The 14728-nt window shown below is 47.4% G+C and overlaps 1 protein-coding gene across 1 annotated transcript in view; it reads left to right on the top strand.

Moving 5' to 3' along the window:
* Positions 1-13344: 13344 nt before the first annotated feature.
* Positions 13345-14728, top strand: part of CASQ2 (calsequestrin 2) — a 38972-nt gene continuing 37588 nt past the window's right edge. The window contains exon 1 of the mRNA XM_009675232.2: positions 13345-14066. Within this exon, the coding sequence (XP_009673527.1) occupies positions 13833-14066 (234 nt within the window). The 5' untranslated portion in view covers positions 13345-13832. The remainder of the gene's footprint in view (positions 14067-14728) is intronic.

Here is a 14728-nt window from a genome sequence, read left to right on the forward strand (position 1 = left end):
TAAAACCCACTCATGGCTTCAAGCTGTCCTCTTGCAACTGTCACGAAGGATAACCCTAAGTCTTATAACTGCAAAGCCAAGACCTGAATTTGGAAAAAAAAAAGAAAGAAAAAAGAAAAACAAAGAAAAGAAAAGAAAAAGAAAAGAAAAAAAAAAAGAAAAAAAAATCCCCACCTGTAAAACGAAGAGCAGGTCTATCTTGAACTAGCTCTCCTCCCTGACCTGCGCGTTACCAGCGGGCAGCCCCGCGGTGCGCGGAGCAGCGGCGCCACCTGGCGGCGGGCGCGGAGCAGCGCAGCGCCGCGCAGCGCCCGGCCGGGCCGGAGGCGCCTCCCCGGGCGGCGGCGGCTGCGGCGGCTCGGGCGGCCGCGCTGCCCGCTGCGGCCGGAAGGGGGATCCCTCGGCCGCGGGAAAGGAGCCGCTCCCGCCGCCAGAACCGCGCCGGGGCGGGTGGGTTTAGCCGAGCCGGTCCTAAGAGGTTTCTTTCCCCCGCCGCTGCGTGGGCGCTGCTGCTTGGCTGCCTTAGCCAAAGAAAGCGCAGGGATCCCGGCAGCAGCGGGTCAAAGCATTGAAGTTTCGCAAAAGCGGGGAGAAAATTGATCGTGCCTGTCCGCTTAGTAGCGATTTCCAAATAAAACACGTCTGTGTACTTTACACGTGTGACAAGTCTGCGTGCAGATGCGCTGGGTGACTTTTGAACTAGCTGGACAGCTTCATCCAAAACCGATGAATAGGTGAAGGGTCTCAAAAAACGTGAGATGCCTACAACCTTCATGAAAAAAAGGTGGCTGGGTAGAGGGAGAAATGGTATTACTGTCCCCAGACTGCACTGTGAGCTCAGCCCTTATTTGACATGATACAGTCGCCACTGAAAAGCGAGTCTGGAAAGACATGATCAAGGAGCAGTCTTTTGCTTACATCGTCCCATAAGAAATTGATGTCTATTTTTATGCTGACCAGCAACACCGAGTCTTCATCATCCCCTGTGCATCCCTCACCATTTACTTTAACAACTGGATAAGGGAGCAGAGGTAGCAGCTCTCTTTGTTCTGTGTTTATACAGCACCTGGCACCACAGATGTCTACTCACTGACTGGCTATAAACAAGAGATAACTGTTTGCTATATTCCTGCTTAAGAGGGGAGCAGGCTCTAAGGGTGGCTTTAGGAACAGGCTGAGTACAGAGAACTCAAGGACGGCAGGCTGCAGGGAGCAATAGGGCCGCCTCACTCGGAGCACATGATCACCCCATTACCTACCTGCCTGTGCCAGAAGAGATGCAGAGGTCAGTCCCCGTCTCCTGCCCACATACACCCTGGCCAGCCCTGCTGCTGGGGGACAGCGGTTGCTGCAATGGCAGGACCCCAAGGCAGCGTTAATCACCACTCCAAAGCCTATCCTCCAACTGTAGTCCAACGCAATGGCTTGTTTTGGACTCATCCTTTTTGATTTTGCCTCCACATCCAGGAAGCTTTGAGACAGCAGTAGCAGACACACCACCATGCAGGTAATGCAGGGTGCTATATCCCACTGCACAGATGGTGAAGGGACCTCAGTTCGGTCCAACAACTTGGTTTCCATCCAGCAGCTGCCCTCAGCCTTCTGACAACCCTGAGCTGAAGCGGAGTCACTTTTGGGCTTCAGACTTTTGGTCCTAATTTAGATCTCTGCAAGTGGGCACTGGATCTGTAAGAAGATACAGCCTCGATTAGCTACAAAAAGGCACCCCAGAAGAAACTTCATTAATTAGAAGTCGCTGATGTGTTTACAGCTGAAGCAGAGTTCATGAGAAACTGTTGATGACTGGATGTACGCTTCTGACCAGCACAGCCTACATGTCATAAATCAGTCACTAACAGAAAGGAAACCAGAAACCTGTTATATTAATTGCACCATACCATTTGACAAGCTCTATCTAGCCAAATCTTGAAGGACCTTCAGAAGTTAAGCTCTGATCCGGGAAAACAATGATCCGCATGTTTATAGTTCAGGTTCAAACAAGCAGTTACTTCAGAGAGGGTCAACGCTGTGCAGCATGTCAGCATCAGCTGGGAGTGCTGCTTCCTAAATTTTACGTATGCTAACCAATTCTCTACATGTGTCCAGTAATTTACAGGCAGGAGAAAAAAAAAAAGCCAACCGACTGTCACAGGGTAGCTATAGACAGCAGCTGGTCATAGTATTTGCTTCAGAAGAGTTCAATTATGTTGAATCTCTCAGATCATCAGGAATGTGGACTCACTTGCCCACTTCTGCACCTTTCCCGGACTCCAGGCTCATTTGGTTTCCTTCACAGTGCTCCCCAGTGGATAGGGTGTTTTAGGGCCTGGTTTTCAAGTGGTAGTCTCCCAACTACCATCTGAGACATAGTTTAAGTATAGGAAGGAAGTTTTGGATAGAAATAAAAATGTTGCATTTGGAAATATTTTGACTGGTTTATCTGAATTTTGTCAAATTAAACTCCAGTTGTAGAATCCCTTATGTCACAGGATCTGTGCTTTCCATCAGTGAAGTGTTTTGACTGGATATTTTCCACTTAGCACTTCAGTTAATGTTATTGAGGATCTGCCTGAAGTGATTTTTAGTTGGTCTCCATTTTTTGGCGTGAGCAGTTTTTCAAGTTCACAGCGTAGGGGTACATGATCCCATTCAGCCACGCTCTTATGTTCATGTTCGCAACACTTTGAAGTCAAGAGGACTTAAGTAGGGCCTTCAGCAGATTCAATGTATGTTAAATGCATCACTGAATCAGGGCCTGATTCATTTAGCTGTTTAAATTTTTGCTTTGCAGATCTAATCTGGACAAACAGTAATCAGAAAGAACTGTATGTGCAGCAAATAAAAGGCTTGCATCTTCACAAGACTAGCCTTAAATATCTAATTGCTTGCTTAAGCCTTGAAAATCTGCTCCCTGCAAATGAGATAGTGACCCAGAAATTATTGCATCCTGAAACTGGTCTTAAAAATTGCATTGTACTCATAAATCTACAGCTTTCAACTCAGACAAAATAGTAATACAAGTAGCCCAAAATAGTAATATAAGTACCCCTGAAAGCAAACCAGGCATTTGTATCTTTGTCAAAATATCCCTGATAGCATGAGCACTAGGAAAGCTTTTTAATCCTCCTTGGAATCTTTTTCCCAGTATTAGACTGAAACAGAAAAAAAGGGGGGAGGAGGGAACTGAAAGACAAGAAAAAAAGCTTGACTAAGGAAGAATGCGGATCAGTTATGTTTACTAATTTAAAGTTACCTTTGTTTCCTCCTGCTGGCTGGTAAGAACCGAGAATAAACTCTTATGCTAGATCATTTTAGATCCTCTTTTCACATATGACATTTGCCTAACTGCACTAACTGACATGAACTCCGGATCAAATTACTTCATTGCTTTCCCGGATATCCACATGTGCAAATCTGGGGAGCTCCATAGGAGCTTGGTTACAGCCCTCAGCGAGTAGATGATCCACGCACACAGCCACAACTTACAGCTCCAGAGAGAGGTGGAAGAGCGGAGTTTGCAGTGCTGGTCCTCAAGACAGTATGTATGCTGTGAGACCGAAGGGACTGAAGAACCACCATCTGGGTATAACCTCACTTCTTACCTAAAACCCATCATCCTCTCCAACCTGACCTGTATCTACCGCCTACCAAAATGTCCCAACTCAGGGGTCCGCAACCTTCACTAGCCCTCAGGCTACAGCACTCAGTAAGGAGCATATTGGGAGCAATGCCATACTTTGCCGCCCCTGTAAAACCATGAGGAGTACTGGAACATTGGCCACTGGCTGGCATCCAGTGGTCTAATATGCCCTCTTCAGTGCAGCTTCACCTGGGGAGTGCCATGTTGTACAGCCAGCAGCTGTACTCACAAGTCCAAAGCCATCACTGATGAACCTAGAGAACTCTGAGTCCAGCTGTAACCATCTATACACTGGAGGAGCCAGGTCCCAGGCTTTGAAATCCTCCTTTACCAGAAGTGCCAACTAACATGCACCTGAAGGAGAAGACCCTTCTCCTGCCTGGATATAAACTGTCTCCCACAGGGCTGTAGTAGCTCACACTTTCCCTGTGCTACTAGAAAGAGCCACACACCTCCTAGAGCTTACACTAGAAGCCAAAAACATGCTCCTGTGCACTCCCTTCGACCCATCGCCCTTTCCCCACTGGCCCAGTCTGCCGTGCCCCCGACACAGCAATGTCTAGGGAGATCTGCTGACAGGGGGGAGGCCGCTTGGCACACGGGGATGGAAACAGCAGAACACCCTGTGCCATGCGTTTTATGACTCCCCTGCGCCCAGTGGATAGCTGACCTCTGCTAGCTGGCACACCACAGGGAAGGCGAGTGTTATAAATAACAAACGACCCCAGGAGCCCGTTATGCATGCCATGGCCCAGTCTGCAGCTTGGGGGGCTGCCAGATAGTGCTTAGCAAGCGACCTCAGGTTAGAAGGAAAAGCAAAGCCATGCTCTAGCACAATGTCTTCCTAGCCCCAGGCTTGGAGAGACACAGCTACTGCCTTTTCTCCTGTAAAGCACTAGCTGCCTGACCTCTTGCTTTTGGTTTCTCATGGTGTCATGGGGAAGGGCTGGGGCAGGAAGCTGCTGCTGGGGTCTCTTCCTTCTAGCAGGACTCCTCTGAGCATTCAACCCTGCAAAGTTTCCTCCACTTCCCAGCCTCCCACAGCAGACAGGGACAAAAGGCCAGGCAGGCAGGGTCACAGCTGGCAGGAGAGGCCAAGGAAGAGCCCTGCAAGCACTTGACTTATAGGCCAGCTATAAGGCAGCAGTGGCAGGAAACAACTATACAGTTTCATGTGCAGTGTGTGAGTCCTGACAGGTGCGTGCCAACAGCTATTGCTGATTATGCTGTCCCTGTGGCACAGTCTGCAGCAGGCTCTATGGTCACCTAGACTCGGGGGCCCACAGGAGCATCCTCACATCCTCCTCATGCCCCCCTTTCTGCCTGCCCCGCCAAAGAAAAGCAGCTCAGCAGGGAGCCAGCCTGTCATGCAGCTGGACTGCAGCCAGGGTGCCTGCTGAGGCCCCCATCTCACCCACAGCGCGGGCTGTGCCAGCGTGGTAGAGAAGAGACGAGGTCGGTTCCCAGGTCCTACGAAGGGAACTGAGGAAGCTGGATGGACAGACACACACCATGGGTCCTCTCAGCCTCTGCCTCCACGGTGGACTCGTGTTTTGCCCTTCCAGGGGCCTCTAGATCCTGGTTGGGTTTCTGCACCCGCAGAACAACCTGCTGGCAGTGTGAGCACTGTGATTACTAGCTTCACACAAAATCATGAAACTCAGAAATAGTGTCCCAGTATGAAAAGAGACCTGAGCAACACACGCCAGTGTTACTTCAAGCGCAGGTGGCAGCATCTAAGGAGAGCCGCAAAAAGATTCAAAAGGCATTGTGAAATGCGTCCTCCAGCCAGAAGGCTGCTAAGCACCCTCAATTGCTGGCAGCAGCTCGTTTTCAGTAGGGCAGAGACATGCCTCTTCTCACCATCAAATGCAACATCAGTTTTCAGCTATCCCAGAAGAGTCTCATTTTGTGCAGGGTCTCCATCTCGTTGCTAGCTTTCACCATATTATCATGTAGTTTGTGATTATCATAGTCTTCCCTGGCTACAGGATTCATGCTACTACTCAAACATTTCAGCTTCCATTTAAAATAGAGAAGCTTTTTTCTATGTTTTGTGGCTGCAGAGAAAAGCTTGAGCAGGGGAATTCTGGAGCTACCATGCCAGGAAAAAAAAAAAAAAATCCCAAGCTAGACACTCCTCTGATCTCCTGATTTCTAGGCTGACTTACTGATCTGAGAGAAGGAGATACCTGAGTCATTACTTCTAAATCCCTGGAAATGCTATGTAACTGTATCCCACCAGTATCTCTGGTGGTTTTGCTGCCAGGAGGGCTTATGCACATAGAAGAATTTGAATTAAAAAATTGCCCAACATAAAAAACCATATGCCTACATTTGCTTCAAGCCATAGTCCGTGCTGCATAGACCTGACTATAGCCATAGACCTGACTGCAAGACATTGAAACTGTTTGGAAAGCTATTCACCCTAGAAATACGCATGCCTGACAGGTGCCAATAGACTTTTTAGAGAGATTCAAGGCTACCCCAGACTGTACTAAGTCCAGTTAGAGAAGAGAGAGGTCAAAACAGAGCAGAAATTCAAGAGCAGTAAATCTGTTCTATCACCTTACCAAATTAAAGAGAGCGCTAAGCTTGGCCAGCTCATCATCAAAATGGAATGAAATTCCTGGTGACATAGTGAGATCACTCCAACGCTTCCCTGACCCTGCCAGCTGCACCCAGCGAAACCCGGCAGACGTCACGGTCTCTGGCTGCTCCAGGCAAGGAGGGAGGGTGGTTTTAAAAGGCAGCACAGGAGGACAGGAGCAGGGGAGTGCAGGAGAGCAGAGCTGCAATTGTAGCGCAACAGGTGTAAATCTGCTTGGCACAGCTCCGTCAGCAGCAGAAAAAGCCACGCTGCTAAATTAAAACCCCACCGTCCCATCTGATCCTCAGAACCGTATTAAATATATCGGCACTTTCGTGGCTGAGGGAACACAGAGAAACCCAAGGTGAGAACGGCATCCCAGACCGGGCCAGCTCAGCACTGCCGGGTGCAGGATCATCGTTTCAGACCCTGCCCCTGGAGGGCTGAGTTGAAGCAGCACTAGCAGTTAACGCATGCATTAACTTATCCTGTTGTCTCCTCCTGCTGGACTGAGCACAGGTGGGAGGTGAAGCTAGGCGTGAGTCCAGTGATTCCCTCTCCTCCAAGAAAAAGGCAGAGAACCAGAGGGAAATGGCTAGATTGGTCTATGTGCGGCCTAAGGGTTTCCAAAAGAGAACACACGATGTTAAGCCATGTGGTGGTTTCTTAGGGTCTAGCCTAAGCTAGTTTTAGAAATTTCCTGGGCTCCTTGGGCCAGAGCTCAGCCTAAATCCATTCACACCCCTGCTCTCAGGATACCAGCTTTGGGCCTAGCTTTCAGGGAGGTTCAGGGCTTGGCTCTTGGCCACTTGGTTTTTGCAGCAATTCCCCAGAGCTCAGTCGTCAGCATCTCTCTCAGTAACATGTGTGGCCAGATTTCTGAACCAGCTCTGCTGTAAACGTAGCCAGTAGCAGTTGCTTCCCCTCCACCAGCTCTGTGACTCACCAAATCCTTCAGGAACCTGGACCTGGCCCGTGCTCTCAGCCTGCCTACAGCACCAACCACCAGCAGTCTAATGTCCAAGCACCTCGAACCCAGCTACCTTCACCTGACCCTGCTGTTCAGAGCCGTGCTATCTGCATAGAGAACTGAGACACAGATGGACTTTTCCAAAGTCACCTGGGAAGCCTGTAGCAGTAGAAAACTTGAATGACCATCTGCCACCCTCGGCCATCTTCCCCTACTCCTGAAGCACCCTCCTGCTAGGGCACATGCCGGTGCCTTTCCACTGGAAAGGAGATTCTGGTCCCTGCCTATCTTGTGTTTAAGTTGCTGCTTTAGCTCCTCAATTGTTATATGTGACACAAAAAAGGGTGGGGTGAGAAGGGAGACACAGAGGAAGGAGAAGAAGGAAGGGCAATGGAGCAAGATAAATGAGAGGGGTAAACTGTACACTACTCAAGATAAGAGTAGTAATTTCACAAGAAATTTGAGAGGGTTTTTGTGGGACAAGCATGCTCTGTTCCCATTGCCATGTTATTTGTCTAGAGGAGAGTTTTTCAGCTTGTGGCACAGGAGTTTTTCTGAAACAGGGTGTGTCAGAGGTATCTGAGGAGAAAAGGTCTCTCATCAGTCAACTTAAACTTATTATGCAGGGATCTGCACTGACACTGGAATGATTTTAGGGGTTCATAAATCAAAAAAAGGTTGAAAGCCCCAGCACTAAATATGTGTCACACCTCTTCCTCGCTCCCAGGTGCTGCAGAAGAGAAGGTGGGTAAAGAAGCCATTTCTGGCAGCAGCGTGGGCTGGGTCTCTTGCTGGGCTAGTTTAGCATAGTGTGATCAGCAGAGCTCTGCAGGACGTTTGTAGGACCCCAGCGCACTAGGGCCCTTACAAGTGAGGGGAGGATTTTACTAACCGGGCTGTGGCAAAGTTAAATCTCCTTCTTTGCAGGTTAGGAAGAGCCAGAAGGCCAGATACCTGCTCAAAAGTCTTTTCCAAAGCCAAGTCATTTGCCCAAACAAATCTGCCTTCCTGGGGATCCAAGAAGTCATTGCTTAATTGGATCAGCACAGCTACAAACATAGCTTCCCTATGCCCACTCCCGCAGAGGCAACAACATGCAAACAGGGGGCTTGGGCTCTGCAGTGATACAAGCCCTATTCCGTTGGTGACACAGTGAATAAATCTGGGTCCACCTTCCTTAGGCACGGTGCCGGTTACTCCACCCTAGGAGATGGGAGTTCTTGCAGACAGAAGTACAGGGAGAAATGGGACACCTAAGTGCAGCCCTGCACTCATGCCAAATATAAGGCCTCTCTAGGACTCTCCATGAAGATTAAGCCTTTTCTGCTTCCCAGCGCTTCTCCATATGCTTTTCCTTTTCACTTTATTGCTCTCCTTCCCACCTGTTTTCATCCATGCCGCTGGGTCCATTTCCATTTGGCCCCAGGTGGTGTCTGAGATAAAATCCTCCTTGCTCTGTAAGGTTTATAACCCATTAGGAGGTGACAATCTCAATCCTTCTGGGACAGCCCAGGGCACTTTTTGACCAGGGCACCTTCTAAACTACTTTCTGACCTGCATAAGATGCTTGTCCCAAACCAATTTCCAAAGACAGAGAAGCACAACAATCCCTATAAAGTAGCACAAAGCAACTTCACTGTGAGTGACAAGGTGTCTAAAAGAGACACTACTTTGACATGTCAATAAGTAGCAACCCTATGTGGCTCTGTGTGAGCCAGAACTCCTGTGTCATCTTGTTGACCTTCCCTTTACAATTTCTATATAATTTTGCATAAGTGCTTTTGTCTGCACTGCATTTTATTTTCCTCATCCAAAAACATGTCTGTATGTCAAAAACAGGAGGGATTATAGCATCTTCTCATCACACTATAGGTCCCAGGACACCTTGGTCAAAATATACAAAGTGTCATCAGGCCCTATTTGCAAAGATACCTGGCATCTTAAAACAGGAAAAAAAGGAAAGAATGATCCAACTGCTTGTACTTGCCATCACTGACGTGACTGCATCAGAGTGCAGGCAGTGTAAAGCACCTTGAAAGGCTTGTCGCCTTTCAACCCTTTCAGTCAGGGTTGAAGGGAAGGGGTGGAGAGAGAATGAGGTTTTCTTGCACCGCAGAAGTTTCTGTGAGATGATAATGAATCTCTCTGTCTCCTCAGAAAGACTCAGTGTTTCTCTGATGCTCCTGTCCTAACGACAGCAATATTCTACAAGTTATTACAAACTGTGACCTTACTTGGCTAGCTACAGCCCTGGTAATGAGTCCAGCTGCTAGTAAAAGGCATATTTTCTGGATATTCCTATCTTGCAAAACATGCAAGGTCTTAGAAGCTTGAAAAGAGATTAGCATAAGCAGAACCTTAAATCCTGAAGCCCTGGAAAAAGGCTCACCAAAGCATTTGGATCAGCAGTGGCTGGGGAGTTCTTTTGCTATGTGGGCTAAAGAGGACAACGAAGGTGAGAACAGCAGTGAGGAATATAGCTGGAGCAGCAAGGAGGCTGGAGCAGCCAGTGTATATCCCCAATTTCTAGTATAAATTGGAAAAAAAACCAACAAGGAGGAGATCATTATTTATTCTACTTCCCTATCAGGCACCCTGCACTTCTGCAAGTCTGAAGTGAAGGCCTAAGACTATCCTATTTTGAGCAGTCCTATTCTATAACTATTGCTGGCTACCTATCATCAAAAATTTCAAAGAAATAGAATTTTATTGAGTTAGGATTTTAATTTATCTCAACTCTCAGGGAAAGTTTTCCAGCCAAGTTCCGTGGAGCCAGGATTTTTTTCTCACTGAATATGCCCCCAAAAACTTAGAATAGTGGATAAAGCCACAGCAAGTTTCTCCTTCAATTCTCTCTTTTTCCCTCTCTTTTGCTAAGAGAGCTTCCAGGTGGAAGGCTCTGGGATGGTTAGCTGGGGAAGAGCATTGTTTCAATTTCTTGAAGCAGGACATGAAACTAAGAGGTGCCGTAACAGAATGATTGAAGTGTATTGGTTAAGGAGTTGGAGTCAGGAGGTTGAGCCTTGCAATCAACTTATGGCAGAGACTGCTGGACTCCAGCTTTGCTAGGGAATGAGCTATCTGAGCTGGGAGGCAAGCGTTGCGAGGCACAGCACTGACAACACCATTCCCTTGCATGTCACTAGCCACAGAACTTGAAGTGTTGCAACCACGGGCAGCCATGGGCAGAGGAAGACCTCGAACTATGCAGGAGGATAGCATGAAGCATTTGTAATGATCCTGTGAATGCAAAATCCAAGACTTGACAGAGTAGCTGTCCCACTCCATCCTCCCCTTCCATGGGGAACTGCTATTACTCCTACTCTGCAAGAGAGGATCTAGCATACAGAGAAACGTTATGTCAGCATCCTGTAGAAATGAGCCTTCAACAAAACCCTGGTTCCCCAGATCCGTGAAGTCTACACCCTATCTTTTTCTTGACAGCAAGTCTATCCCAAAATTCCCGGTCTAAAACACTGTCTGAACTCAGATGGACAGCTTTGAACTCCTGAAGAGGTTTGCTTTCGGGGCTGAGATGAGCATGACTCAGTAGGCTGCTGTCAAGACCCAGAGAGGTCAGATGAAGAGACGAAAACAGTACTTGGGGCCTTTGTCAGAGTATGGGAGATTCTGTTTCAGTCTCAGCTCTGCTATTGGCATCCTATAGGTTTCCAGGCAAATAAGGAGCTCTGTATTAGACTCAAGTACTTCTGTCCTGAACACCCCAGAACTCATGAATCTGGGATTTCAATTCAGATCTGTACCTGCAAGATTACAAGGAGAACATCTGCTTTGATTAAAGCTCCACTTCGTAAGAATTAAAAAATTAAGGTGATTGAGACTGTTGTTCAGATTTTGAGGAATTTATCCTGATTCTCTTCACAGGTTCGTTCCTTTCTAAGTCAAACACGTAAACTCTACCTCCTGAGAAGCATACAGACACGTAAGCCACTTACTAGGGAACAAGGTATCCTGAATTTCAACTGAATGCAGCTAAAACTAAAAGAGTACAGAAAATGTCCCCTGGAATTAGCATAAACAATCCCACTAAGAACCACTAAGGTTCTGAGCAGAGACAAAGAGATGTACTCTCTGTTGACCATGACATCCAATGTCGTTCTGCTAGAGGAACTCCCTTCAGGACATAGGTGAAGCCTAACAGTGAGAGATCTTTGCGACTCGTACTACAGACAGATTAAACAGATGATTTAAATAGATGATTCGGGGCTAACAAATCAACACTTCTTGTCAATTAAAAAAATCCTTTTGGTGATTTTTCCGATAGCAAAAAGAGGAGAAAATGAAAATTAGATTATGTCTATTTTAAGACAGATTAAAAAGACTAGAGATAGCACATTAAAAATAGCTTAAGTGATATGAAAATGGAGCAATTGCTAAAGATCTACAAAAATAAAAGGAGGGCAGGAGTCTGGGAAGCTGATTTTGAAGTACCTGTGAATGTTCCATTCTTAAAGCACTATCTGATGTGTGTCTGATTTCAAACACACTGTGATGCCAGTGGAAGCTTATTCCTGCACCTCAATGCATTAAGTTATTCAAAGATAAGCAACCAACCTGATGTGTGCCCGATCATCCCACAATCTCAGTTCCACGTTTTACAGCCTAAGCATTCAGCAAGCGTCTATCAAGTCATTGTCACCCATTGTGATGAGAGTCTTGCAGCAACCACTAAAACAATTAGTTTTATCCTAGGTTCATCCCATCTCCTCTAAAAATAACCACTCCTTTCTCAGCTTTCTCAAGCTTTATCATTAGGACATCAAATCACAGAAATATGTTAAGCCTATGAAAAAGCATGGCCAGAAATTGCAAAGGGGTGTTGGAGACAAGTTAGACATTGAACTTTTTGCACTAAGTTTCAGTCAGCATGTCATGGGCTGTTCATGTTGCTAGTGGAAGCTAAGGGGGATATGTGCTCCTATGTCACTCAGAAGAGAGCCATAATTGTTCAGTAGCACTCACCTTTTGTTCCAAACTAATACAGGAATCTCCCAGCCATGCAATTAAATGGGAAGAGCTGGATGGGGCAAGAGCGGTATGCACCAGGAAGAGAGATCATCTTTTTTTCGGAGTGGACAGAGCAAAGGTGTTATGGAGCAACACACAAGGCTGGGCACCATGAGGAGGTCTAGTAAACCCATGTGTCTGCACCTCAGTTCAGTACAGGAGACACCCATGCCCCTTGTCAAACTCTGCTTTGCCACCTCCTCAGAATACTTTCTCCAGCAGATCAATGTCACCCCCCGGTTGTCGGCGCTGACCTGCAGCCAGCAGGCCTGCTTCTACATCCCCATTGCTGCCAGTAATGGGGCAGTGATGACACGCATGTCAGAGGAGAGGAAGGCATGAAAGACTCCGCTGTCAAACCATTCTCCCTCAGCAGCTTGATGCAGGTGAAGAAGGAAAGCAGTAAGTAGACCTGAGACCCTGGGGAATTAGGGGGAGACCTCAGGAACGTGGTCCCAAGGAAAAGAAGGAATTTACTGGTTGCTGTTCTTGGGCAACGAAAAGGGAGGGAATATGAGGAATCACTTGCTAGTAAACTCAATGGAGCTGTGTGACAAACACATCAGGCAGGTCACAGAGGCTGGGAGGCCCACAGGGACAGCAGCACCTGTCCACTGTCCTGAGGAGATCCCTGCCCACTGCCCCAAGCCACCTGCAAGAGTGTGTGCCACCGCCTCCTGCCCCTCTTGCCTTCAGCATAACAAAGCTTTAACTACTTATACAGAGTTTGGGGCTTGGTAACTGCTCTGGGCATGGAAGGTTGCAACGTAACCCTCCATCTGCTTTGGGATTACAGCTGGGAGAAGAAGGTTCACGTGCCAGAAATTCTCCTACTACCCCGCAAGCAGAGAGAGCACTTCAGAAAACAACTTGAATTTAAGCAAGCAGCACTGGCTGCTGCCCCAGGAGGAGAAGGGAGTCCCATGAGCTCTCACCTCCTTTGCTGCCTGAGGAAATGTGTCTTTGCCTCTAGTGATGCAGTCTCTTAAATCATTTAATCCAAGATCCGCTATCCATGCCTAATCACTGCAATGCCCAAGTGGTTACAAAGAAAGACACCTTTATTATAAAACACAGTAAAAATCTTCTATTTTTGTTAAGTCCTAGTAGGGCAGATTGTGCCTTAATTCTCTGTACAAGTGAAGCCTGTCCCTTCATAAAACCTGCCTGCATAGTCCCAGCGTCGACATCCTCCACTCACTCACTGCCTCTCACTCACTCCCTCTTGCTCAGATGCTGCAGAGTGCCAGCAAGTCCCTCAATAGTGTCATATCTGTCCTTTTTATTCATTGCAGGGTTTATTTTTAGCCTGAAACAACTGCTTCCTAAAAATGGAGTTCCTAATGACACGGGAGCCGGACACAGCTATGTAAGGTATCCAGGGCTTGGCCTGACAGCTTCTCCTGTCTGTCTCTTTGTTTTGAGCCCAGGACTGCAAAGTTTGCTGCTTCCCACCAACCTTGCAGAGTTTGGACTGATCATTAGGAAGGCAGAAGACAGAGAAACGCGGTTCAAACTTTACCTGGGGTCTTTGGTCTCCCTCTCTTTCCAAATAGATAGAAGAGACATTCACCTGCCTTCTGCTCCGCTCCAGAGGTTTCCCTATGAAGGCAACTTGCTGGATTCTGGCAGGTTTTTACCTGCTTTTCTGCTGCAAGGCAGAAGAAGGACTTAATTTCCCCACTTATGATGGGAAAGACCGAGTGATCGACCTGAACGAGAAGAACTACAAGCAGGCCCTGAAGAAGTACGACATGCTCTGCCTGCTCTTCCATGAGCCTGTGGGCTCTGACAAAGTCTCCCAGAAGCAGTTCCAGATGACAGAGATGGTCCTGGAGGTAAGCACCGGTGCATGTCTCAGCAAGGATCAATACCACAGCACCCTTTGGAGCTGTGGAGAGGAGCCGTGGGAAAGGACAGTCAAAGGATCATGCCGGGGGGGAGCGTCCAAAGGTTTGGGTGTTTACCTGAGTTTGAGTTAGCCCTGGGGTTCTGTGAAGCCCCCCAAAAAGGCCTTTATTGCACTGCTCTTAATCGTTTGCAGGGAAATAGCCCCTCTGGATCGTAGGTCAGAATCCCAGGCAAAACCAAATAACCTTGTAAACCTCAGCAATACAAACCCAGACCAACTGAGCTTTTCTAAGTCTGCACACAGATCTGAGTATGGAGCTTGAAATTTTTAGATCTCTTCTCAGTTTATGCAAGCCAGTTCCCCCTCCCCTTGTATTCTGGATTCAGTCCCATTTTCTATCCCGCTAGGAGCAATCAGCCAAGAAGCCCTTATTAAACTGTGCTGCAAAAGGGCGTCCTAGCTCCCCTTCTCAAAAAGTCCCAGCTGGTGCAACACTAAATCCGTTTTCTGTTTTTCCTGACACTCAGTTGCCTACTTGGAATCAGTCTGTAGCTGCTTGTTAATGCAATCACTCACTTTGGTGCTGGAGAAAAGTATTGTTAATTATTTGGCAGAAGAATGATGAAGTAGTCCTCAGTAAAATAAATC

This window comes from Struthio camelus, chromosome 1 (assembly GCF_040807025.1).
Source record: "Struthio camelus isolate bStrCam1 chromosome 1, bStrCam1.hap1, whole genome shotgun sequence".
NCBI classification, from domain to species: domain Eukaryota; kingdom Metazoa; phylum Chordata; class Aves; order Struthioniformes; family Struthionidae; genus Struthio; species Struthio camelus.